The sequence below is a fragment of the Carassius gibelio genome, chromosome B9 (genome assembly GCF_023724105.1).
Source record: "Carassius gibelio isolate Cgi1373 ecotype wild population from Czech Republic chromosome B9, carGib1.2-hapl.c, whole genome shotgun sequence".
In the NCBI taxonomy this organism is placed as follows: Eukaryota; Metazoa; Chordata; class Actinopteri; order Cypriniformes; family Cyprinidae; genus Carassius; species Carassius gibelio.
In genome coordinates this window covers 4348659-4373830 of record NC_068404.1, presented here as the reverse complement: position 1 = coordinate 4373830, position 25172 = coordinate 4348659, and the positions used below count along the sequence as shown (strand labels likewise).

General features: G+C 37.1%; 1 protein-coding gene across 2 annotated transcripts in view; it reads left to right on the top strand.

The window, feature by feature from the left end:
• LOC127964633 (TGF-beta receptor type-1) overlaps window positions 1-25172 on the top strand; it is a 62106-nt gene that overhangs the window by 11825 nt on the left and 25109 nt on the right. Inside the window, exon 2 of one of the 2 annotated variants that reach the window (XM_052564898.1) lies at window positions 19148-19378. The exons of the other annotated variant lie outside the window; for it this stretch is intronic. Within the exon in view, the coding sequence (XP_052420858.1) occupies window positions 19148-19378 (231 nt within the window). The remainder of the gene's footprint in view (window positions 1-19147; window positions 19379-25172) is intronic. 2 annotated transcript variants of the gene reach the window in all.

Genomic DNA, 25172 nt, shown 5'->3' with positions numbered 1-25172 from the left:
TTTAGTTTTTGTTTGTACAGTAGATGGGGACCATCTGAATTAAACCATTATCTGAGTTCCCAAGAGGGGCATGGGGAAGTGAACGATATGCTGCTTTGTGAACAGAATAAAATGATCCAGTATATTTCCTCCCCGAGTCAGACAACTAACTAGCTGTTTGTATTTGGGCAGATCATGTTTCAAATGACATGCATTAAAGTCACCCATAACAAGTAGTACAGAGTCAGGGTGCTTATCTTCAATGTTTATAACCAGCTCCGTTAGAACGTACTGTGCTTCCCGTGTGTTAACTTCAGGTGGAATATACTGTACACGCAACCGAATATCACAGAGGCAAACTCTCTAGGGGCATAAAATGGCCTTCAGTCTATAGCCAGGAACTCCAATAAGGGGCAACAATGTTTGTATAATACTGAAAAGTCAGTGCACTAATTTAAAATAATATAACAGCACAGACCTCCTCCTGATGTCTTCCCACTTCGTCCTTTGTCGCGGTCGGCTCTGATTAAGTTAATTCCAGGTAATTCCACCGCTGAATCCGGAATGTCCATGTTCAGTCAGGTTTCGGTGAAGACAAAAATGGAATATATACAGAAATCTCGGCTGGTCCTTAACAGTAGATTAAGCTCCGCGATTTTGTTACTGAGAGAGCACACGTTAGACAGGCAGACAGCAGGGAGAGGAACCGGGTGTCCCCGCTTCCTCCACCTGTGGAGAGCCCCAGCTCAACTCCCTCTCGCTCAGCTGCGTCGCTTAACTCTTGTCGCTGACTTAATGATATCCTCCTCAAAAGTCAGGAATTCAGTGATCAAGCTGGCAGGCATTGTTCCCCTAATGTTCATAAGCATGTCACGATTGTAGCTAAACTGCATATTTGGAAACACAACTGCGAACAACAGCAAAAAAAACAAACAGACAAACACACAGCACTGAGTAGCGAGTAGCTACCGTCGGATCATCAGGATGGAATGAGAGGTAGAGTTGAGTGTCATCAGCATAGCAGTGGTATGAAAAGCTATGTTTCTGAATGACAGAACTTAATGATGCCATGTAGACAGAGAAGAGAAGTGGTCCAAGAACTGAGCCCTGAGGCACTACAGTAGTTAGATGATGTGACTTGGACTCCTCACCTCTTCAAGATACTTTGAAGGACCTATCTGATAGGTAAGACTCAAACCACTTAAGTGTATTTAGTTAAATATATATAATATTTGTATTTAGTCTACAAAGAAGCACCAGGCAAGGTTGCCCGCTGTCTCCACATTTATTTGCCATTGCATTCGAGCCACTGGCAATAGGCAGAACTTCATGTTTATTCCTTTAATATTAGATAAAGACTTTGGGCTAAAAGTGGGGTTTGTACATTTCAAGATCTTTGTATAAACAACATTTATGTATCTTTTGACAAGCTGGTTAATAGATTAAGAATCCTAGGTCCCATTTCTTTAAATACCTGCAAATATGACATTTTTCAGTTTTAACATACTAATTGTTTTCCCTCATATCCTCCCACATCTATTTTTAAGATAGGACTGTATAAGCTCCTCAATCAGCATAGCCTGGTAAATTTAGATCATCTGAAGAATGAATGGGAGGAAGATTTGAATGAACAAATCCCAGAAACAATTTGGCAGAAAATTATTAAACATAAATACTCATCATCAAAGGTTAGGTTATCTAGATTATTTTATTATTATTTTACTAGTATTGTTTTATTATTATTATAATTATTATTATTATTGCTAGATGAAAAACAAATTCTGCCACAGAAAGTGTCAGCAGGGTGAAATAAAGAAGCATGTTTAGATTATGAAATACCTCTACACAAAGACACTATACTAGAAGAGATAGCTCCAATTACAATTACAAAAAGTCATTAAATGCCCCTGAGAATTCAACAGCTGTCTTAACAAATTAATATCTTTATCAAACCAGGTTTTCATAAATATATTCAGAAAATTACAATTATTATAGACATACTGTAATACTGGTGTGAAGAAAAATGTGCTTGTAAATTAACTTTCACCCCAAAAGTACTTACCTGTGAAAAGCTGACAATTTAACAAGCAGTTATTACATTTTGTAATCACACATTAACAAAAATGAGAGACCACTAAGTTGGTCAAAAATGGTATTAGATAAAGGTATGGTATTCCCTAAAGAAAGAAGGGTTTTTAAAAAAATACTTCAACCAGTTAATTTTTAAGTGTTATTCAAGATAGAAAAATCTAAATAATCAAGACCACCGTTTTTAAATGAATCACCTTCCACACATTTTCTAATATAATGCACACAATCTTTTTTCCACTGACAATTTAATATTGTTTGATCAATTATCTTTTCTGAATTAATTGAAGAAGCAACATAGGTAAGCCTAGAAATAAATTCTGCCCAGCAGAGCACGACCTTTAAGAGATAAATCTCTCTGTAACCAAATATTAAGTCTGCTCTTTACTTTTTGGATCACAGGATACATTTTTTGTGAGATTCTGTCCTGTTCATTTTTGGCAATAGCCATACCTAAATAGATTGGAGCATCCTTTACAGGAATATTACAAATTAATTTGTCATGGCAACTCTTCAAGGCAAACAATTCACATTTTTGTAAATTCAAGCAAAGCCCAGAGGCACTAGAAAATATTTCAGTAATTTTGACAGCCGACTGAATTTGACAAGCATTTTTTTTTTTAAGAGCAGTGTCATCAACCAACTTACTTAAAGGGATAGTTCACCCAAAAATGAATATTATGTCATTAATGACTCACCCTCATGTCATTCCAAACCTGTAAGACCTCAGTTCATCTTCTGAACACAGTTTAAGAAATTTTAGATTTAGTCCGAGGGGTTTCTGTCCCTCCATTGAAAACCCATGTACGGTATACTGTCCATGTCCAGAAAGGTAATGTAAATATCATCTAAGTAGTCCAAGTGACATCAGAGGGTCAGATAGAATTTGTTTGAAACGATTTGCATCTCCAATAAGCATTAATCCACAAATGGCTTAAGCTGTGAACTTTTTTAACATGGCTGACACTCCCTCTTAGTTAAAATAAACCAATATCCTGGAGTAATTCATTTACTCAAACAGTACACTGACTAAACTGCTGTGAAGAGAGAACTGAAGATGAACACTGAGCCGAGCCAGATAACGGACGAACAATTGACTCATTCTCGAGGTTAAGTCATTAATGACATAATTTTCTTTTTTGGGTGAACTATCCCTTTAAGATACTTCTTCCTTTAACCTGAATTCCTTCTAACTTCTAACTTGATTTAATAAAATTACGTAATGCCTGAGCAACAATAAGAAAAAAAATTAAACTTGCATCCTTGCCTCAGACCGTATCATATATCTATGCCCTATCATAATAATTATAACAGCGATATCATCCTACGCCCCAGAGACTGGTTGCCCACTGAATCTAAGCAGGGTTGAGCCTGGTAAGTACCTAGATGGGAGACCTCTTGGGAAAACTAGGTTGTTGCAGGAAGAGGTGTTAGTGAAGCCAGCAGGGGGTGCTCGCCCTGTGGTCCGAGTGGTTCCTAATGCCTCAGTGTAGTGATGGGGACACTATACTGACAAAAAAGCTCTGTCCTTTGAATGAGACATTAAACGGAGGTCCTGACTCTCTGTGGCCATTAAAAAATCCCAGGATGTCCTTCGAAAGAGTACGGGTGTAATCCAAGCATTCTGGCTAAGTTTGCCCATTGGCCTCTGACAATCATGGCCTTATATCTGCTGATTGGCTTTATCACTTCATCATGTCTCCTCTCCACCAACAAGCTGGTGTGTGGTGTGCGCAACATGGCTGAGGTTGATAGTGGTTGAGGAGATCCCCCCTTCTATGTAAAGTGCTTTGAGTGCCCAGAAAAGCACTATATAAATATAAGTAATCATTATCATTATTATTATTATTATTATTATTATTATTATTATTGTAACTCCAACTGATTAAAAGTCAGATCAGAATAAAGAAAACAGTAGTGTCAGGTTTTAAATCATCTGGTGAAAGTAATTTCACCTTCCCCTTGTACAAACGCTCTGGCTCTGACAAAATAAGCCGTTTTCCCAGCCACTCGAGCCTATTGAACCTCCGGACATAGCTTCTTCTTTTGCGGTCTCCTTTTGAGAAGTCCTCCAATAACTGCAGACCATTGTCACACAGAAATGAAGAATTTTCGGGCTGTCTTCCAAATTACATCTCTGTAGTTGCACAAAGAATACTGGATTATGGTAGCTCTTGGCCTACCACCATCACTGCCCTGTTGTGGTTTTCTGTGACGGTGAACAATATCAACAACTTCAAGATGTTTTTTCTTTTTACTGGGAAGCAAACCCTACAAATCCTGGAGACTTCAAGACAGCTGTTTTCATCACCCACCTCTCGAATACCTATGAGCATCAGTTTGTGTCGTACGTAGGTTTCTTGATCCTCCATTCTAATTTGCATCTAGCTAATCGGTTGTTAAACTTGATACACGTGTTGCTCTAAGCACATCACTGTAGTAAATTAAGCTCAAAAGGGACATGTATATAAATAGTTACAATTAATTATGATTAATTACAATTATTTATATGAGCTGCAAGTAGTTACTGTAGCAGAATTAAATTGCCATCAACTAATCTGTTCGTCCAGTGAACCCTTAGCGTAATTTAATATTATCTCTTGAAAGGATATTTCCATGGCCACAGAAAATAATTTCATTCAGTATTAATTAATTAAAGCATGTAGCAAAATTGGAATCATAAAGGTACATTGATTAGTAAGGCAAAATAAGTAACTCATGTAATTTGTCCAAAAGATTTTTTAAGTAAACACTAATGCAAACTAGTCTTACAAACAAACAGACAAACAAACACACATACAATCACTCAGACAAGCAAGAAAAAACAAATAAACAAACAAACAAACAATAAATATTAATAATAATAAAAAAACTTCCCCTTTAAATCATCTACAGTCGTGGCCAAAAATATTGGCACCCTTGGGAAATATGATCAAAGATGGCTGTGAAAATTGATCTGCATTGTTAATCCTTTTGATCTTTTATTTTAAAAAATTCACAAAAATGTATCCTTTCATTGGATATTAAGAATTTAAAATGGGGGGAAATATCATTATGAAATAAAGGTATTTCTCAAATATTCGTTGGATACAATTATTGGCACCCCCAGAAATTCTTATGAGTAAAATATCTCTGAAGTATATTCCCATTCATATTCACAATTTTTAGCACTCCAGCATGATTACAAACATGAAATTATCCAGCCATGGCTTCCTGTTTCACAGAAATATAAAGAGGAGGGAAAACAAAGACCAAAGACCAAATTGAGAAAAACATCTAAGTTTACGTATGTAACCCTGGTTCCTCGAAGGAACAAGACGATTGGCGTTAAGTCTTAACCCCAGCTCTTTCATGTGAGCTAGATTGACACCTAGGTGCTGAATCGTCATCTGCTCAGATTGAGCTGATATCAACCATTTGTCAATGTGGTTGAGTCCTGAAAGTGTGGGCTCAGAATGCAAGGCCAGTGGAAGATCCTTATTGGTAGGCATTTGCCCCCAAAAGCAAACCTGAGGAACTTCCGATGAAGAAGGATGGAGATAAGTGCATCTTTTTGATAGATCGTGACACACCAGTCCTCAGACATGGCCTGTGCAGGCATGCTGAACTTCAGTCCCCTGACTGAGCGGTTCAAAAAGCACAGATCTAAAAAATATATAAAGAGGAGGGGAAACAAAGACCAAAGACCAAATTGAGAAAAACGTCTAAGGTTATGTATGTAACCCTGGTTCCTCGAAGGAACGAGACGCTGCATCAAGAACGAATGGGGAATGCGTCCAGCGTGACGTCTCTGAATAACGTGTATAATCAGTCCAAAGGAAGGGCGAGATGTCATAGGCAGGTGATGTCAGAGACCAGGAAGCATAAATAGATGAGCGGCGTAGCCGGTAATCAGCCTCAAAGGATGAAGCAAGCGCCGGCCAGAGATGCCAGAAGTGTGGCACTGCTACGCAGCGTCTCGTTCCTTCGAGGAACTAGGGTTATATACGTAACCTTAGACGTTCCTCTTCAGGAACTCGAGCTGCATCAAGAAAACGAAATGGGAACGAGAATGCCGCCGCCAGACTTTCAAATCTCTGCTTAGTGTGGAAGAGCACAGCTAAAGCAAGAGAAGGAGAAGGAGCCTAACAGAAATTGGGGACAAGCCGTCCAATGGCCAAACTTCAAAAGGAGTGTGTCTTGACCCACAGGAGAGGGGAGATCAGAGGACTTGAGGCTTAGGATAGCATCCTCATCACCTCTTAGCATAAGCTTCTTCTGGCCAGAGGTCTCAGCCTCAGCGCACCATGGAGGAAACATGTAACCAGAGGGTTTCTGCCCACTGACTGGCCACCAATTAGCTCGGTGCCCTGAAGCGTCAAACCGGCAGGAGACGGCCGAACTACCGCTCCGCCTTGGCGAAAGCGGGGCTGGCACCGCGAGAAATGCCAGTGAAAGCACTCTCCCTCGAGAGCTGACACTGCATGCTTCACTCTCAAGCAGACAATACACGAGCTGCGTGTGTCCCTATCTTTTTTATTTTTCTTTGGCAGGAAAAACACACAGCCTAAATGCTGCCTGCTCTCGACCAAAACTTCTCTTGATTGAAGCTTTGACAATGTAGTTTATCAGTGGACAAACAACACTAAATAAGACCCACAAACAGATAGCGACTGACACACACAGAGCGCTTGCTGAAGACACAAGGCTAATTACCGGCTTCGCCGCTCATGCTTTTATGCTTCCTGGTCTCTTACGTCACCTGCCTATGACGTCAAATGGGACTTGCTTCTATGGTAAGATGAAACAAAACAAAAAAGAGCTTTTTAGCAACAAACACTCAAGATGGGTAAAAAGTACCCCATGTGTACAATGAAATATACTGCTGTATTTTTTTTTATGTTGTGGGCCTATATTTCTGCTGGAGGTCCTGGACATCTTGTTTAGACACATGGCATATTTGATTCTATCAAATACCAACAGATAAAAATCAGTAAGTGGCTGACTCTGTTAGAAATCTTATAATGGGCCATGTTTAGATCTTCCAACTGTACAGTAATCCAAACACAATCCTTAAAAACAACACAGAAATGGGTCACTGAGCACAAAACCAAGCTTCTGCTATAGCCATTCCAGTCCTCTGACCTGAACCCTATAGAAAATGAGAGAAGTGAACTGAAGAGGAGAAGCACCAACATGGAGCTGGGAATCTAAAGGGACTGGAGTTATTCTGGATGAAGGAATGGTAACTGTTCTCTTGTCCCGTGTTCTCTAACCTCATCAGGCTTTATAGGAGAAAATTTAGACCTGTTAAACTGGTAAATGGAGGTTTCAAAAAGTATTGAATAAAAGGGTGCCGTTAATTGTGGCCAATGTGTATTGGAAATAAAACATTTATTTCATAAGGACATTTCCCCCCATTTTACATTCTTGTTATACAATGAAAGGATACATTTTGTGAATTTTTTTTAATAAAAGATCAAAAGGATTAACAATGCAAATTAATTTTCACAACCTTCTTTTATCATATTTACCAAGGGTGCCGATATTTTTGGCCATGCCTGTTAAACAACAACATGTATGTTAGACCCTATTCCATCTAAGCTCCTAAAAGAGGTGCTTCCAGAAGTCATAGATCCTCTTCTGACTATTATTATTTATGATTCAAGTTTCATGATTCAAGTTTATTTGTATAGCGCTTTTAAAAAAATAATACAAGATGTAGTCAGCTAGACGATGAACATTATTAATATTATTAATTATTAATTGTTATATGATGCAGTCACACTTGTAGCAATATTTGTTAGTTCTGTTGTTGATTCAGGGTTAGCATCATCTGAGGTCCTCTGAGGGTTAGCATCATCTCTTCTCAGGTGTTCTGGATCCAGACTGGAGCTTGTGTAATCCTAGTTACCACGGGACGTAAATCCCGTGGCAAAAACATAGAAACAAAATAGAGACATCATTAGCATAGCTGCTGATCCAACAAACTAAAATTAGTTTAACCCAAGCTAATGAATAAAAATGCACATTTGATCAGATGCAATTACACTCACAATTTAAGATACATTATTCGAATGCTTGGCGAAAGAGATGCGTATTAAATCTAGATTTAAACAGAGAGAGTGTGTCTGAACCCCGAACATTATCAGGAAGGCTATTCCAGAGTTTGGGAGCCAAATGTGAAAAGCCCTACCTCCTTTAATGGACTTTGCTATCCTAGGAACTGCCAAAAGTCCAGTGTTTTGTGGCCTTAGGGTGCGTGATGGGTTGTAGCGTGGTAGAAGGCTAGTTAGGTACGCAGGAGCTAAACCATTTAGGGCCTCATAGGTAAGTAATGATGATTTGTAACTGATACAGAACTTAATAGGTAGCCAGTGCAGAGACTGTAAAATTTGGGTAATGTGATAATATTTTCTTGACCTGGTAAGGACTCTAGCTGCTGCATTTTGGACTACCTGTAGCTTGTTTATTGACGAAGCAGGACAACCACCTAGAAGTGCTTTACAATAGTCCAGTCTAGAGGTCATGAATGCATGAACTAGCTTTTCTGCATCAGAAACAGATAACATGTTTCGTAGCTTGGCAATGTTTCTAAGATGGAAGAATGCAGTTTTTGTAACACTGGAAATATGATTTTCAAAAGACAAATTGTTGTCTAATATGACACCCAGATTTCGGACTGTAGAGGAAGTAACAGTACATCCGTCTAGTTGCAGATTGTAATCTACAAGATTCTGTGTAGTGTTTTTTGGTCCAATAATTGCCCAATTGAGAAGTTTCATCTGGTCTCGTTGAGATATATACCTGAGTATCATCAGCATGGTGGAAGCTAATTCCGTATTTTCTAATAATATTACCAAGGGGCAACATGTATATTGAAAATAGAAGGGGACCTAGGACGGATCCTTGTGGCACTCTATATTTTACTGATGATAAATGAGATGACACCCCATTTAAGTAAACAAAATGGTAGCGATCGGACAGGTAGGATCTAAATCATCTTAGAGCCTGCCCTTGAATACCTGTATAGTTTTGTAATCTATCTATGAGTATGTCATGATCTATGGTGTCGAACGCAGTACTAAGATCAAGTAAGACTAGAAATGAGATGCAGCCTTGATCTGACGCAAGTGGCAGGTCATTTGTAATTTTAACAAGTGCAATTTCTGTGCTATGGTGGGGCCTGAAACCTGACTGAAATTCTTCATACAGATCCTTTTTAAGCAGGAAGGTGCTCAATTGACAGACACAACTTTTTCTAAATTTTTTGACATAAATGGAAGATTTGAAATAGGCCTATAATTTGCCAGTACACTAGGATCTAGTTTTGGTTTCTTAATAAGAGGCTTGATAACCGCCAGCTTGAATGGTTTTGGGATGTGACCTAAAGATAACGACGAGTTAATGATATTGAGAAGCGGTTCTTCGGCTACAGGTAACAGCTCTTTCAGTAATTTAGTGGGTACAGGATCTAATAAAGATGTTGTTGGTTTAGATACAGTGATAAGTGTATTTAGCTCTTCCTGTCCTATGGTTGTAAAGCACTGCAGTTTATCTTTGGGTGTGATTGATGAAACTGAAGTGTTAGACGCTGTAGAATCTACATTCACTATTGTATTTCTAATGTTATCCATTTTATCAGTGAAGAAATTCATAAAGTCATTACTATTTAACGTTGGTGGAATATTTGAATCAGGTGGCGTCTGGTAATTTGTTAATTTAGCCACTGTGCTAAATAAAAACCTTGGATTGTTTTGGTTATTTTCTATGAGTTTGTGTATATGCTCTGCCCTAGCAGTTTTTAGAGCCTGTCTATAGCTGGACATACTGTTTTTCCATGCAATTCTAAAAACTTCCAAGTTAGTTTTTCTCCATTTGCGTTCAAGACTTGCAGACACAGTTTCTTTCTTGAGAGGGTGAGTATTACTGTTATACCATGGCACTGTATGTTTTTCTCTAACCTTTTTCAATTTGATGGGGGCAACAGTTTCTAATGTATTAGAGAAAATAGTGCCCATGTTGTCAGTCATTTCGTCTAATTCATGTGTAATTCATTTAACCTTTATTTAAAGAATAAGAAAAGAAAAGACTCTCTGAGATTAAACATCTAGGAGTGACCTGGCCAAAATGAGCAGCAGTACAATAAGTTGTAAGATTAAGTTGTCAATGTCATAATGATATGTCCCCAAAACCTTCAAACTGGCTCTTATTTAGCCTCTCATAAAAAAAAAAAAAAAAAAACAACTAGACCCCAAAGAACTAATTAATTACAGACCGTTCTAGAATCTTCCTTTTTTGTCCAAGATAATAGAAATGGTAGTTTCCTCACAGTTATATTCCTTCTTAGAGAAAAATGGTATCTGTGAGGATTTCCAGTTGGGATTTAGACCTCATCATACTACTGAGAATGCTCTCCTTAGAGTTGCAGCATGGTGTTAGCTTTCACTGTTATTCTGAGGATACTCAGCTCTATATTTCTTTGTGGCCCTGAGAAACATACCAACTTAAAAAATTAATGGAATGCATACTGGATATAAAAACTTGGATGAGGAGTAATTCATACTGCTAAATTCTGATCATACTGTGGCCAGGAACTGTGTTCCTGTTTATGGCTCCAACACCATAATCAAATTTGCAGATGACACCACGGTGGTAGGTCTGATCAAGGATGACGACGAGTCAGCCTACAGGGATGAGGTGCAGCACCTGGCTGTGTGGTGTGCCACCAACAACCTGGAACTAAACACCCAGAAGACAAAGGAGATCATTGTGGACTTCAGGCGGACTAGGAATCATGCACACACACCCATCTACATCAACGGAGCTGTAGTGGAGCGTGTGTCAAGTTTCAAGTTCCTTGGCATCAACATCTCAGATGACCTCACCTGGTCCCTAAACACCTCCACCCTGGTCAAAAAGGCTCAGCAGCGCCTTTACTTCTTACGGAGCCTTAAAAAAGTTCACCTCAGTCCCAGGATCCTTGCTGAATTCTACCGCTGTACCATTGAGAGCATACTCACAAACTGCATCTCAGTGTGGTACAGCAATTGCTCCGCATCTGACCGCAAAGCACTCCAGCGGGTGGTGAAAACTGCTCAACGGATCACCGGCACCCAGTTAACATCCACCGAGAACATTTATCAGAAGCGCTGTCTGGGCAGGGCAAGAAACATCATCAAGGATGCCTCTCACCCTAACCATGGACTTTTCACCCTCCTTCCATCCGGCTGGCGTTACAGAAGCCTACACTCTCGAACTAGTAGGCTCAGGAAGAGCTTCTTTCCTGAGGCTGTGACACTTCTGAATGCCGCACCACCTATCTAACCTGCACCTGCTCTTTTACTGCACTGGTCACAGTACTTTACATACATGTATTGCAGTACTCAAATTTTGCACAGACTGCACATGGTTAAATCCATTACACTATAAACTGTCTAAGTGGTTACTGTACAAGCACAGTAGACTATTTCTACAAAAAATCATTGCACTACTGTTATTTTGCATATAATAGATTGTTCAACAATACTTTGCACACTCATTCAACTGTATTTATTACCACTGTTCTCACGTTCCTGCTATTCATAATGTATATATAATCCTTCATTGCTCTGTTCATAATGTACATACAATATCTACATTGCATTCATATTTATATTCTGTATATACTCTGCTCAATACTGTATATAGCAACTCCACTGTACATTCTGTATATCATAGCTTTACTTACTCTGCACTTTTATGTATATAAAACACTATATTCTTGCACTTCTGGTTAGATGCTAACTGCATTTCATTAGCTCTGTACTTGTACTCTGCATAATGACAATAAAGTTGAATCTAATCTAATCTAATCTAAACTGTCCTCCTGACTTAGCCTGGGTTCTCCCAAGGTTTTTTCTCCATCCTGTCACCAATGTAGTTTTGGCTTCTTGCCGCTGTCGACTCTGGCTTGCTTAGTTGGGGACACTTAATTTCCAGCTATATCATTGACTTGATTGCACAGAAAATATTTAAACTGAACTGAGCTGGATAATCACATCACTGAATTCAATGATGATCTGCCTTTTTTGCATTATTGACCTTTTTTATTATTATTTAATGCGGTACAGTTGCTTTGACACACACTGTTTTGTTAAAAGCGCAATATAAATGAAGGTGACGACTTGATCTATGATTTCTGGAAGCACCTCTTTTAGTAGCTTGGTTGCAGTTTTATCTCTGATAGTATTGATCTTGGAAGTAAAGTCTTGACACATAGGAGATGCACTCTAACTCCACATATTCTTTAAGGTTTAGCTGCTGAAGAATACCTACTTAAGTGCAAACATTTAATGAAAACATGTGGAAGGCTTTCACATCTCAGTGGTCAACATTTGGATCGTCCAATAACCCAACTGTCTTTCGACTGTTGTCATCTCCATTCAATAAAGTCATGCAGATGATGTAATGATCCTTATGATGATCTTGTGATCCTTAGTGATCTGTGGAGTATGGATCCAGAGTTGAGGAACAAAATTGGTAAATGGTGTCTGGACCAATCACTCTCTGCTCATAGGAATAATGTACAGTTAATAATGTCAGTCTCCTTCTGCAACCACTGAAATTCTGCTAGGACTTGTGACAACAGTTTATGGACGTGGAGATATGTGTCCATTGTTGTTCACCTTCTTTTCTGTGAATCCACTCCACCAGATGCTGGGATGGCTGTATAATATTTATTTTTATATATTCAGGGGAGGTGATAGCTATATTGATTGAAGCCATGCCTCACATTTCTATACTTGTCACACATCTCAGGGGAAATATGTACTCTATGTCATGACTGTTGCCTTTGCCAACAATCAGTGATTGAAGGAGACTATTGGGGGTGCTGGTGGATATTTACATAAGTCGTCCTGTCAGAAACTAAGAATACTTTAAAAGATTAAGGATTGTAGTGGTGTTTGCAGTCATAGTAATTGGTTAAGTGAACAATCATAGTACAAGAAGCAGAGAGCATGGCAGAATAGTACAGAGTGAAGTGCAGCAGAGGTGTCAAGTAACGAAGTACAAATACTTTGTTACCTTACTTAAGTAGAAATTTGGGGTATCTATACTTGAGTAATTATTTCTCAGCCGACTTTTTACTTCTACTCATTACATTTTCACGCAAGTATCTTTACTTCATACTACTTACATTTTAAAAATAGCTTAGTTACTGCCATTTAATTTCGGCTTGTTTTCATTCCGGCTTGTCATCATTCAAAAAAAGAAAAATCCTATCCAGATAAATCGCGCAATCCGGATGGAGTGAATTTGATTGTGGTTGGACGAGAAGTATAAACATATAGCCTATCATTCTGACACCCTATTGGTTTGTATGCGATCCATCCTACCTGCACATGACACAAATCTCATCACACTCCTGCAAGGACATAACCAGTGTTGGGTTAGTTTATCAAAAAATACATTTCTTAAAAGTAGGGTTGGGTATGGAACCGGTATGCACCGAACCGAATAAGGACGCAAATTTCAGTGTCTTTAAAATGCCTGAGCGATTGATTGAAATGTATTTTTTGGTTCTCCGAAATGTACACAAGAAGCACGGGCGCTAGGCTTTTTTAGCGGGGCTATAGCTTTTAGCTCCATAAACTGTACACAAATTCACCATCGCCTCAGAGTAAGTCCCCTTAAATTTCATATGAAACCGGTGTCAGACCGGTCTCCTCTCCGTCTTTCAGTGCCCTCTTCAGCAGACTGCAGCGGAGCAGTGTGAGCGGACTCAAACAAAGACAGAGGACACAAGGTGTGTGTTTATCGGTAGATTGTTAGAATATCTGTATCTGTGCAGTTCTTTGCCATTAAAACGGTTTACAAAAGGTCAGGATGGAGCAGTCGGTTTCTCATCTACTGTAAAGTTTTCGCTGTTCACCGCTCATCACACCACAGCTGTTTCCTCCAGCGAAAATCTAGCCCTTAACACATTTGAACGAACGCATACTTTAATTACACTTATTTAAATATGCTTAATTTAATTATACATACTTTATACATACACTAGCTACTTTGCAAAAGTCTTAGGCACATTAATATTTTCACTTAAAAGAAGGGTTTTCGGCCAGTTATTTCTATATTTGGCTGTAGTGTGTCAGTAGAAAATATCAGTTTACATTTCCAAACATTCATTTTGCCGTTGTCAGACCGCTTGTGCATTCAAAATCGCACTAGATTATTATTAAAATTAATGGCAAACTGATATTTCCTACTGACACAATACAGCAAAATATATAAATAACTTGTTAAAAACCTTTTTTTGGGGTGAAAATACTAATGTGTCTAAGACTTTTGCACAGTACTGTAGTTTACAAATGACATTGTTGCTACTTTATGAAGAATGACCATACAGTAATTCACAGAACCACTTAAAGACAATGACAGACAGCACTCATCTTAAAGCAACAGTAGGTAAATTTTGTAAAAATGTATATAAATATATATTTTTTTTACATATTTGTGAAACCTGTCATTATGTCCTCACAGTAGAATATGAGACAGATAATCTGTGAAAAAATCAAGCTCCTCTGGCTCCTCCCAGTAGTCCTATTGCCATTTGCAGAAATTTGCCGCTCCTGGTAAGAAACAACCAATCAGAGCTGCGGTTCGTAACTTTTTTTTGTGTTCAAAATTTACAAAATGTATATAATAAGCAAGTACAAGTACACCATGAATCCATTTTCCAAACTATGTTTTTAGCCTGTCATGAATCACTAGGGTACACCTATAATAAGTGTTTATATCCGGACTATTTTCAATTGCTTCGGGGTACTGCGGCGGAGTAACCCAGTATCTTTGTGATTCTTCATAGACATAAACAGAGAAGTAGCTCCGGCTACAATGTTCTTCCGCAAGACACAAGCAGTTCTGTTTATTAACCGCTAGAGTGTCAAAAGTTACCGACTGCAGCTTTAATCAAAACTTATCAGTCATAACTAAATATCAGAGTGAGTGACAGAGATACAGTAAAAACATTATGTGTGGTTTTGTATTAAATAATGACCCAGATTATGAAATATATTTATTAGCATTAGAGTAAGGGAAGCACAACTTGGGAAATGAGAGCATCCAAGGAGAAATCTATGAATTTATTTTAAATATTTGTAATGTTCTTTAATGTTATCCAAGGTTTTTTATTTTTTTTTTGCTCTTTTTGTTTTAAAGTATCGGTTCAGGCAGCGTTTAGGCACCGGTACTGTTTTAAAAGTATCGAAAAGGCACTGGACCCTACTTAAAAGTTATTATTTCTCACTACTGGCTCATTTACCAAATGGGTGCTTTCTCTTCATCCTCCACAAATTAAGCTACTGTAGGTAGTTTGGTAACGAGACATTTAAATAAATTAGTGCTTGAGATTGACAATGATGTGATAAGTAGGCTGTAACAACTTTATAACTCGTTAGCCCCCCCCCCCCCCCCACTAGACATAGCACATGTATATAGCGAACACAGGAAGCTATCAATCAAGAAGGTATCAGGATTATGAGTTATTTTTCATTTTTAGTTTTTGATTAATCACTTGGATTAATTATTCATTTTGATAGCACTATAATGTTTATTGTATATAGACATCCATACAAGGGTAATTGTTACTAAGCCTGCACCAGTGTTCTTATCCATTGCCCTCACAGATTCCTGCAGCTAAGCTTGGATGTACATTTACATTCCATTAAAGGTTATTGATGACATGCCTCTGAAGATTGACTTTTTTGCACCATAACAATACTTATAGGCAACTAGTCAACATATCTCTAGTTCTTTAATGTATTTACATTGTACTAAAGTGTGTACATTTTCAATGGGCATACATGCGGCTGAAACAAGTAACATAGTGCATCCCAAATTTTTCAGCATTAACATTTTAATATAATATTATAGTCATTATGGCCTATGGGCTTTTTTTTTTTTTTTTTTTTGACGAGGTGAGGTAGGGCACAATAGGCCCCAGTCTTGCAGCCTAAGCTTTTGTTTATATTTTTTCCCCCTTACATTACTTTTACTTTTATATTTTAAGTAGTTTTTTAAACCAGTACATTTACACTTTTACTTGATTGAAAAGCTTGAGTTGATACTTCAACTTCTACAAAAATCTTTTTAAACCCTAGTATCTATACTTCTACTTGAGTAATAAATGTCAATACTTTTGACACCACTGAAGTGCAGAGTGGTTAGGAATATTCGAAGTGGAGTGGTCTTGTATATGAACACACTCTGTTACAACAACAATGGCAGAACACTAGCTCTACTGTAAATGGTAATTTAATGAGAAATAAAATAAAAATAATTTAAATAATTCTTAAATATAAACAACAGATAGATAAGAAATACAAAAAAGTAAGGTAACACTTTAGTATAGGGTCCAATTCACACTAATAACTAGTTGTTTATCAATCAATCACCTTTATTTATATAGTGCTTTAAACAAAATACATTGCGCCAAAGCACTGAACAACATTCATTTGGAAAACAGTGTCTCAATAATGCAAAATGATAGATAAAGGCAGTTCATCATTGAATTCATTGATGTCATCTCTGTTCAGTTGAAATAGTGTCTGTTTTAATTTGCAATCAAGTCAACGATATCGCTGTAGATGAAGTGACCCCAACTAAGCAAGCCAGAGGCGACAGCGGCAAGGAACCGAAACTCCATCGTTTATTAGCATGTCTATTATTAACATATTGGCTGTTTATTGGTGCTTATAAAGTACATATAATGCATAACATCCATAATCCTACCCAATACCCTAAACTTAACAACTACCTTATAAACTATTAATAAACAGCAAATAAAGGGTTAATTGAGGCAAAAGTCATAGTTAATGGTTAGTTAATAGTGAGAATTGGACCCTAAAATAAAGTGTGACCAAAAGTAACAATATAAACAAATAAAAATAACAATAAAAGCAAATAATAATAATAATAATAAATGTTAAAATAATGATTTAAAAAATATAAAATAGTTAAGAATAAAAAGCAGACTTACCTGGCTTTAAGTGGACCCTTGGAATTTCTAATTGACTTGATCCTAATGATCTGAGAGGTCTGCTAGTTTTCTATTCAATGAGCATATCTGCAATGTTTTTAAGGTCCTTGGACATTGAGTGATTTATAAAGAAGTTTAAATAATTGTAAAATAAGTTCTTAATGCAACTGGGACCCAGTTTAAATATATGCTGATATTTTATGGTTCTAGTCAGAATCCTGGCATGCAGCGTTCTGGATGAGCTGCAGCTGTCTAATGGTCTTTTTGGGAAGGCCGATGGAGAGTCCATTTCAATAGCCCACCCTGCTGGTGATAAAGGCCTGAACATGTTACTTCAAATGTTTACTGGAAACAAAATGCAATATTTTTAAGATGATAATATGCTGATTTAGTTATTTGGCAGAAGGAGTCAAATGGGGCTGTCATTAGGTGGTAAGGCTAGACAAATCTGTTTTACAAAACAACCAATAATTTGTAAAGTTTTAAACTGTAGAAATGAACGAATTAATCAATACATGCATGCTGCATAAACAAATAAACAAACAAATAAACAAACAGATAAACAAACACACACACACACACACACACACACACACAACTACACAGAGAGAGACAAACCACTCCTTTTTTTCACAACATCAACCATAGCCATACTGTTCCAAACAAGTCTTCAGCTGAGGTGTACCATTTATCTGGTCAAAAATGTGTGTGACAAATAATTTATTCCCTGACATATAAAATCCATTTTCTAATCTGACAGTGATAGACTTATTTCTTTAAGTTCTATACTGTTCAAACAATCAACACAACTAGCTTAACAGTATTATATTTCACCAAACAACACCAAAAAATGGCTTAGTTAAAGGGGTCATATGATGTTGCCAAAAATAACATTATTTTGTGTATTTGGTGTTATGAAATGTGTTTCTGTGGCTTAAGGTTCAAAAACACATATTCCACATAATGCACATTATTGTTTCTCCTCTATGCCCCTCCTTTCTGAAATGCATTGTTTTTTATAAATCGCATCATTCTGTAAAGCCAGGTGTGCTCTGATTGGCCAGCTATCCAGTGCATTGTGATTGGCCGAATACCTCAAGGTTGTGATGGAAATTATGCCCCTTGGCTTGCCATACTGTGATGTGTGTCCCGGGCAGAACACAAGACAAAAACAAGAACACCCATTACAAACGATAATGGGCCATTTGTTGCATCAAGTGGGGACATAAATATGGATTATGATTATGAATATGGATGACTTATACTATCTTTTTACTTTTTGAATCGCATCGCGCCGCATAAACATAAAATGATGTCTGCATTTGTAATTGGAGAAATGGTAAACAACAAGCGCTACTCTAAACTCATGTTTGAATCATCAGTGGCAGTTCCTTTAAATATGTAAACTTACGTACTTTGAGTAAGTCTTTGAGTCAGAACAGCCAGCATTGTAGTCTCCTCTCCCAGGATCAGGAAACAGTCCTCCATAAAATGCACTGCTCACATCTGGATATTTGGCTTGAACTTTTCTGCAACACTGTTGTAAATACATCTTAACCACTGATTTCCAGTTGAGTCCTCTTTTGGAAGGCCAAACAAAATAGCAAAACACAGCGTCTGTCTCCACAACATGGCGGCAGCAACAATACTACAGCGAGAAACAAAGTTATGCCTTCTTTCTTCGAGTGATCATTCAGGTGGCATTATGCAAATCTTCCCACATCATGACATAGACATGTGGGCGTGTGTTTAAACAAGGCATTTTAGGAGGGCGTGGTTTTCTTTGCAACTTTAGGGATCTTATCTATTCATAAACAGCTTGTAAAACTCCAAGGAGAAAGGAAATCACAGCATATGACCCCTTTAAACAGATAACATTTTAAAAAATATTAATAATTTAATAATTTAATAATTTAATAATTTTATAATAATAATAATAATAATAATAATAATAATAATAAGAATAAGAATAATCATAATAATCATCATCATCATCATCATCATTAATATGAATAATGTTTTTAGCATGTAATTTATTTATTTATTTTTTCCAAATATCAATCTGTTCATCTTTTTTCTCAGCCTTAAAGTGTGTATGCCCCTTGTGTGTAAACCACACCTGTGAGACAGAGGCAGAAGGAGCATGTTGGAACTCAGTAATGCTCATAAATGGGAAGGAGGAGGTTGTGAAGTCTTGCCTGTCCCCATCAGAGCTCAAGGGTCAGGTGTTCTGCTACAGCTCTCGATATGTCTCCAAACGCAACTGCTGCTTTACAGACTTCTGCAACAATGAGACGCTACACCTCAATCCAGGTATGACAGACCTTTTTCATTTCATTCTTAAACTGTCTGTTTCTAGAGAGTGTTATATTCCATTATGTTAACAGTTTTTTTTTGACTGTAAAGCTTTTGTATGCAATAAAATGAAATAAAATAAAATAAATAAAATAAATTAATTTATTTTTTTCTCAGTAAATGGAAACCATCACCATCATGTCTTCGTCTCTCAATCACAACACATTTGAAGTGTTGATCCTCTTCTTCTACCATGACATAACTAGGCTGGCTGTGCCAGTGGATAGCCGAAGGTTATTAATAATGTGTATCATAGCTGGGCAGTTAAAATCCTCTGAACAGCTGTCTAACAGGTCACACACAACTGTTGCCTTGAGACTGGTGCACCAGAGTAAAGGTCAGCAAAGGGTGTCCTTTGTGCCTGACAATTTCAGAAAAAAAGCCATAAAAAAAAAAAAAAAAAAAAAAAAAAAAAAAAACCTTTAAAAGATTTCCATTTACAGAGCCAAAGAAGTATATCTACATAACATCATTACTACATCTGGGGACTCCAGTATACAGATTAGTGGTCAAAAAATATGAGGTTATCAGAGGCTGAACTATTAAATTTGAACGGAAACATTTTATGAGATGATGTCACTCCCACAAACATAATGTCAAAGATTAAATCATTATAATGAAAATTGAAAATGTCAAAATGTTTGCGAATTGCTGCGCTCTCTTATGTGATATTGGCGGAAGGGGATGATAATGTTTTAAAGATTAAAGATAAAATATTATGAGGGTACATTATTAAAATAATAATGATGATGCACATGCATAAATACATTAATAACAAAATGCAGTTATCCATTAAAGAAGAAAAAAATATTGTCCACTTTAATTTAATGGTGACTTTAACTAATCTATCATCTATCTATTTGAAATTATAATAATTTGTTATTTGTGATTTTTGTTTCATAAAGAAGTGTAACATCATATCTAAATCTTAAGTCTAAACCAGTCGCTTATGTTTGTAATTAGCACTTAAATGTTCTTAAAGATAATTTATATATTATACATTTATTTTGGAAAGTAAATTTTAAGGAATTTGATTAAAACAAAAAACGTATAAATTTTTTTTTATATTTACTGACTAGAGCGAAATCAATGTTAAGTAATGGGAACTTTCTGGAATGTAAAGGTTTTTTTTCATTACCTGCCTGTGAATAAGACATCACTTGTGTTTCTTCCAATTAAAGTACTGGCTAAATGGGTGATAGGTGATTCTATAAAACTTTTTCAGTCTTGGCCAGTGAACAGTGTATGTTCTGCCTCTGTTGTTGTGCAAATACATTTTCACAGCTATTGGTTGGAGTTCATCAGGTTATAGGTCAAGCATTGTGAAACCTAATGCCATGTTGAAAATGTGATCACAACATTTTAGTAAAGGTTGTTTATTTACAGACTGTTTAAAGCTTGTTTTGGTGCATTTCTGACAAACAAGTTGTTAAGCTATTAGTACTTATCTCACAACAGACAACTAACAAACTAACAACATTTATGCTGCTGTTTTTAATTGCATTAGAACAAAATAAAATCACAAAGTATTACACAGTACAAAATACTTATCTCACAACAGACAACTAACAAACTAACAACATTTATGCTGCTGTTTTTAATTGCATTAGAACAAAATAAAATCACAAAGTATTTCACAGTACAAAATAATCATGAGGTTAGGTTTTGAAAGATTGACTAGCAGTATCACATGTATGATCAGTTTGGATTTTTGCATTAAGAGTTTTGAAAATGTACACCTTTGCCTGACACTTACAATAAACAACATAATTTAGGATAAAACTGAATGGAATATTTGTTATAAAATTGAGATTTTTTTATTCTGATTGAACTGGCTGAGCCGCGTTCAAAGCTCTTGTAAATAAAATACAAACATACACCAAGGTGCTACCGCCTTGTTGTAAACACAACTGTTTCTGACATACTACGTTGTTGGGTGGAAAAATACTGGTTTTATTAATATCATTATTATACTTTATTTCCTCTGTTTTATTCTGTGAAACCTTACTACAAATATGGAATAACCATTTTATAAAAGCAATAAGTTCCGTGAAGCAGTGGTTTACTTTTTTTATTTCTTTGGTGTGCCATTTATGTCTGGTGATGAAAATGCACTTGACCAATGCTTCACATGTCCTGCAAAGTTTAGCTCCATCCCAAATCAAATCAAATCACACCTTTAATTTTCAAGCAGAGGATTTTCGTTACATTTTTTCCAGGATCAGAGTTTCCCTCTTCTTTGTTTGACATATAAAATAGGCACTGACACACCGAAACTGACGAGAAACACCAGAGGTCCAGAATATCCAGATTTGCTTAAAACATTCCACAGACACCACACATTCACATGACAAGGGCTGTCAAAAAAATTAAAATCAGCATTGACATTTTTATAAACATGAGAGGTCATTGCGGTATAAAAGTACTGTAAGTTCCAAACCCTTTCCTTTCTACAAAAATAGAATTTGCATATGAAACCAAGCTTTCATAATGACTTGTTACTATTTCATCCACATTGTGATGGCGAATTTTAGTAAATATTTGCATCTGACCATCTCTGCAATGACACATCAATGTCTACTTTACCTTATCTGTCAGTAGCCCGCCTAGCAGCAGGGCCAGTCTAGAGCCAAGAGGTACTCATGTTAACAGGCACCTAAAACATCAACTAGCAGATTTGTTTGAACAAAGATTATAATCATGGGGAAGACAATCAGATCCTGAACTAGATGTGAATTTTTTTTTTTTTTTTTTTGTATTTTTTTTTTTATTGCCAGTAGTGTTCAGTTTACATCATATATGAAGCTGTTAATACAGCAAAATGAGAATAGTTATCGTGATGATGTGCATTTGACAATTAATGTTACTGCATGGTGCCAATGTTATTCATTCACTTTATTTATTCACATTTTATCAATGCTATTTATAATGTTAAGGTTTTCTAACCATTTGAAATGCTTGATCCCTTCTATAATTCTCGGGCCACATCCTGGACAGACAATATATATATGTGTTTGTCAATAAATAAATAAATAAATATAAAAGTTATATATATATATATATATATATTTATTTATGTATTTATTTATTGACACACACACATATATATATTGTCTGTCCAGGATGTGGCCCGAGACGCTGGGATAAGTTACAGCATCCCCATGAAGCTAGAGAGGACAAGTTGGGTGGATGAATGGGTGGATAGATGTGCATATGTTTGAGATTGTATTTGAAACTGTCTGGTATTTATTGGTCATTGGCCTCTCCATTTAGCTCTGACGATACTCTATGAAGTTTCCTTCATTGGCAAAAAGCCATTTGGGTCTCAAGTGGACTGACTTACTGGCTGTTTTCGTAAACAGAGGAGGCAAAAGGGAAAATGTGTTTTGAAATACCTTACTCTGGTTGTTGTCATTGGTGACCCTGTACAGATGTGTTCAGATCATGGCCCACTGGGCAATTTTAAAAACTCAACTTTTTCAAAGACTCACATGTAATGCTTACAGTCTGTATAGTTGCTTTTAGTAACTTGTTATAATACATTTATGGCAGAAAGTTTTGACCCAATATATAAATGATTGTTATTATATTGTTTTTTTAGGTGTGTTTTTGCTAAAAACTACAACGTATTTGTGTGGTTCAAAACTGACCCTTGGTTTTCTCGCCCACTCTATGTCTGAAGGACAGCAGCTGAAAGATATCTCTGATTCTTATTGTTTATTGCATTTCACACCTCTGTTCATGTGTTTCTAGTGAATAGTTTATTTACTTCTTAGTAAAGTCTTACTACTACTACTACTACTAATAATAATAAGTGAGTTGATGAATTGAGTGTGAGTTTGCGAATTAATAATTGAATAATGAGTTAAATTCTGTGGTGCTGTGGAGGCTGAGATGCAGAGCTTTAGATGATGATAAGTGTAATGATTATTCACTGTTTGGCCTGACTGGATAGAGTTCAGATTTCATATTCAGTCCGTTTCGCAAACAGTTGTCTAACCTTTCTCCCCGGAGCCTCTGACACTTAAGCCGAGGGTGTGATCAGACAAGGTCATAGTGGTCTGGGTTGGACAGGCCATACGGTGCTTTTGCCAAATCAGTCAAAAATATTTATTTATAATCTTATTATATTGGCTTGTCTGTCTTTCTATCTGAAATGAACAGCACATTCCAGGCCCCTTAGCAGCATGAAAAACTTTTATTCAAATTAATTGATTAGCCTATATATAGCCAAGAAAGCTCCCTTTATAATTACTAGAAAGCTGTCACTCTTTTCAGCTTAATGTCTGATCTCAGGAACTTCCATTTAAAACAATTGGTCGCTCTATACTGAACAATTGATCTACTGTATTTTACGGACTATAAGTCACACTTTTATCATAGTTTGGCTGGTCCTGCGACTTATTTATCAAAATGAATTTTACATGAACCGTGATAAATTAACCAAGAGAAAACATTACTGTCTACAGCCGCGAGAGGGCGCTCTATGCTGCTCAGTGCTCCTGTAGTCTACCACTGAAAACATAGAGTGTCCTCTTGTGGCTGTAGACGGTAATGTTTCCTCTTTTAAAAAATAGTAGGCTAAATCAATTTGCGTGTGCACAATTTGTGTGCACAATTTAGCAAATCGAGGGAACGCAATAGTAAATCGAGGGAACACAATAGTAATCGTGTGCACATTTTAGTACATTGAGGGAACAAATTAGTAAATCATGCGCACAATTTCTTTTTTTTGCATGTAATGTGTGGGGCTCCGTAGCTAGCAACCACATGACAGCATAAAACATTACCAGATGAATATAGTTTACATAGGGGTTGCTTCTATTAACACTTAATTTCTGGCAATATTGTCAATTTGAGTGCACAGACACTATTTGAAGAGAACGTACTCGGTTACTAACGTAACCTCGGTTCCCTGAAATACGGGAGCGAGTACCCGTATTTTATAATCTAAGACGCTTATGGGAAAAACTCCTTTTTTCTCCTGAACTGAAGCCTTATTCAATCACGCAGTGAAACTGCACGGCCATTGGTTCGTGCAGTGTTATTAAAACAAACCAATGGCTCGGCAGTGGTGCTGCACGAAACTATGGCAGCGATGCCCTCCAAAGCCTGCCCATTATGGGCGGGGAATCTGGCTATATATTGCCTGCTTCACCATAGGAATTCAGGTTACTTCGACTGAAGCGACGACTGAGTCGTGCAGCCTTTTAACATGCCAAGGAATGCAGTACTCATTCCCGTATTTCAGGGAACAGAGGTTATGTTAGTAACCGAGTACGTTCCCTTTCAATACTTCACTCGTACTGTGTCGAAGACGCTTATGGGAACCCAGTTCAATCACACCATCAATCATACTTGATCTATGATACCAAGATATGACAATAGCAACTAGGAGCAGAATAAGCTCAATGAGGTTACGTCTGGCCTAGCCTTATCATCCCGTGTTCGTATTGCCTCAGTACCAAAGGGACCGAGTGCATACGAGCAGAGATTGAGTCTTGGGCAAAGAATGGCCAAGAGCATGCAAATGAGGAACAAAAAGGTGACTTTTACACAGAAAGTACCCTAGCATGAAGTGCTGGGACATCTAGATGATAAAATCTAGCAAATGTGGACGGCGAGTTCCAACCAGCTGCCTCACAAATTTCTGTGATAGTCACACCACTAGACCATGCCCAGGACGAAGACAGTTCTCTCGTCGAATGGGCTCATACTCCAACTGGGCTTTGCAGGCCCAAAGAAGAGTAGG